Raw genomic sequence first — 2898 nt, 5'->3', positions numbered from 1 at the left:
AAACTTTAAATTCTTGATATTTATCCGACCCCATTTGTGAATAGTCCCTTCATTTTTCTACTCTGGTTCTGCTCTGGATTTTGGCCACTGTTCCAAACGCGTAATGGGAATTACAGAGAGCTCCAGAGCTTTGGGTGTAAGGCGTTTCACGGGCTTAGCCAGCGTGTAAGCGTGGCCCAACGAATTCGAGTACCGTTGTCACAGTTTACAAGGTTAGTCAAGGATACCCTCCCAAATCCCAGGCTCCCAAAGGGCTCTTGTTAAGGGATTCCTGATACCTGATCCTTCCCTCGAATCTGTAATTGGAACATTGGACTTATACGGACACGCTGATCAGATTGTCCGCAGTTTTTTTGCTGTCAGTTTCCATTCTGGCTGAAACTGAAACTGATTTCAAGTCCGTAGAAATTTCGAGTAAGGTTGTAAGGTATTCGAGATTCGAGAAGATAGTTCCTAGTATATTGACACGTATCATAAAAAAAAAAAAAAACACTTTGAATACCTATTTGAGTAATTGTTAATTGAATTCGATGTCAGTTATCTAAATGTGAAACGAATTCAACCATTCATATGCGCGAAAAAGCAACTTCAAACCATCGATATTTCGAGGTTGGATATTAAATGTTTTTTTCAGAAAGGAATAGAAGTGAGAGAAGTATGATAAAATTGTTGAAAAATTGATCAGTTTCAATTAAAAATATTTATCTAAAAATTTATTTACTTCGTCAACATTCGAAGCATCAAATTATACTTTGGTAAATCACCGTAAATGACGAAGCTTTATTGTTCGTTTCACTATCCTTCGTTTTTTTTTTTTTTTTTCTTGTAAAATTCTAACCATAAGTCAGAAGAATTAAAACAGATGAATTTCTGTCACATAATTTTGTTTTACTAATCCACCGCCATTTTGAAACCACTCAATATGCCCGCTATTCCGTGTCAATGACATGTAACTGACGACGAAATGCCGAAGCGATTCCAGCGATGATTTGACTCGCGGCCTGCAGGTTCCTGGACGCCGCAACGTAGGCTGGATGCTTGTAATAGTTGACGTATTCCTGTTGTCTTGCGGTATTTGGGCCCTGGATTAGCGTACCAGGCAAGGAAACTTCACCGGGATAACCTGCCGGGACTAAGTAGGACGTCGATGTACCAGGTGACCCGTAGGAAATCGAAAAGCTCCCGGGGATGGAGTAGAATATGGTCTGAATTCCTGGCCCAGCTACGATCCTGATTAACGAAGGTCCCGCAACTGCGACTGAAATGAAATTTTCCGGTTCGTAAGGCAAACGTGGTTTCGGCTTTAACGGAGTATAATTTGATGTCGATATAAGACTATCTGATCTCGAATTTTCGAATGAACGGAGAAAAAGTCTTCGAAGATGGTTGAGGGGTTGAAAAGAGGAATTTGGAGTTGTGAATGTAAAATGCAAGTTCTTTTGTCCTGGAGAATTGGGTAAAATTATGACGTAACTCTTTGATTTAAACTAGTCGTAAATGGCTCTTTTCGATTTTTGAGGTTATGCTTTTCGACCAATTCTCCAAAGGTTTAACCAAAATTTTCCAGAGAGCTTGATACAGAGAAACGGATTATTTATGTTTCTAGCTTTGTTTATCTAAATAGCCTTATCTGATGATATCGCTGATTGAAAATGTGTCGACGATGAGTGAAAGTTTAAAAAAAATTACACAGTGATCATCAAACTTCCAGAAATTGTTTTGCAGCGTGTTAAAAAAATCAGAAAATAAATCGAAATGGGGAAAAAAGGTAGACAATGATCAAGTTAAAATGGAACGCTCTGTACATTGTTCCATCACCACATAACCTAACTTTTCAATTTTAACGGAGGTAAATCGTAATTTTTTGACTTTCAAATTACTCATGTCACATAAGTTAATTAATAATAATCAACAATATATCCGTTCTACTATTCAAACGCGAAAAAAGACGGTCTACGATCAGCCTGGTTGCTAAGTTTGATTTTTCCTCACCAGATGTCGCATTGCAAAGTGATAATCCCAATATTGAATTGACTATTGAAAAAAGCCAAATTGGATTCCAAGACTTTGTATAAAAACAGTTTAGGTAGGCAGGGGTTAGACTTGAGATAAAAATGTGAAAAATTTAGCAATTGTTTTAGAGGACGTCTAATGAAAAACTTGTGCTAACTCTAAACAAGGACTACCCTAATCCATTCTTTTCTTCATCGTTTTAGTATTCTAACTCTTAGCAGCTTTAAGGGGATCTTCGTGGCATACAGTTGTAAAAATTGGATAAATATCGCGTTTGGCTGACTTATCTCTAGTGTTCCCGGATCATACGTGAACGAATTTTGGTTCAACGTACCCTGATGCTGCGGAGGCGGTGTATTGACACTGTCCTTAGGAGGATTGACTTCTCGACCTCCGTGACTCCCGGGGGCGTTATTTTTCTGGGCTGACTCAACCGCTCCCATCATATCGATCGTGTTTCTAATCGTGGAGGCGTGAGAAGCGAGCAGGCTGCAGACGACGATCAGAATAAGTACGCTCAGAAGATTGTCACGTCTCATTTTCCTCAGGTCAACAACACGCGTGTGGGTACAACGTGCGTAATGAAAAACTTGCCGTATCTAAACGCCTTCTTTACTGGAAGAGAAAATTTTCATACTGTGATTAGAAAAATGAAAATATTTGGGTGTATTTTGTTCATAAAGTTTGACAGTAAATTTCCTATATCGTATTAAATTGAATTTTTTAATTTCTTCAATTTTTATAAATATTCAATCAAGGTGAATAAATTTTAAGATCATCCGGAAAGAAAGAGCAATTCGTGTATGGCGATTTCTACGAAATCAAGAAATTTGGTTTCAGAATCATCTGCAAAATAGTATCTGAATTAAAAAATATCTTATTAGA

At 37.8% G+C, this 2898-nt stretch overlaps 1 protein-coding gene across 1 annotated transcript; it reads right to left on the bottom strand.

Annotated features, from left to right (window-relative positions):
• Positions 1 to 889: 889 nt before the first annotated feature.
• Positions 890 to 2629, bottom strand: LOC124410929. Its single transcript, XM_046889672.1, has 2 exons — positions 2348 to 2629; positions 890 to 1258 (listed from the first exon to the last, which is right to left on the bottom strand). The coding sequence occupies exons 1-2, from the start codon at positions 2550 to 2552 to the stop codon at positions 930 to 932; spliced, it is 534 nt and encodes a 177-aa protein (XP_046745628.1). The 5' UTR covers positions 2553 to 2629; the 3' UTR covers positions 890 to 929.
• Positions 2630 to 2898: the final 269 nt, after the last annotated feature.

This window comes from Diprion similis, chromosome 10 (assembly GCF_021155765.1).
Source record: "Diprion similis isolate iyDipSimi1 chromosome 10, iyDipSimi1.1, whole genome shotgun sequence".
NCBI classification, from domain to species: Eukaryota; Metazoa; Arthropoda; class Insecta; order Hymenoptera; family Diprionidae; genus Diprion; species Diprion similis.
The sequence above is the reverse complement of the archived record's forward strand: the minus strand, read 5'-3'. Positions and strand labels throughout refer to the sequence as shown.

Bases quoted from the DNA above. Each gene is read 5' to 3' on its own strand.
- LOC124410929 (XM_046889672.1), bottom strand. From the start codon at position 2,552: ATGAGACGTGACAATCTTCTGAGCGTACTTATTCTGATCGTCGTCTGC. The intron at 1,259-2,347 runs GTACGTTGAACC...ATTTCATTTCAG, and splicing joins ACCGCCTCCGCAGCATCAGG to TCGCAGTTGCGGGACCTTCG.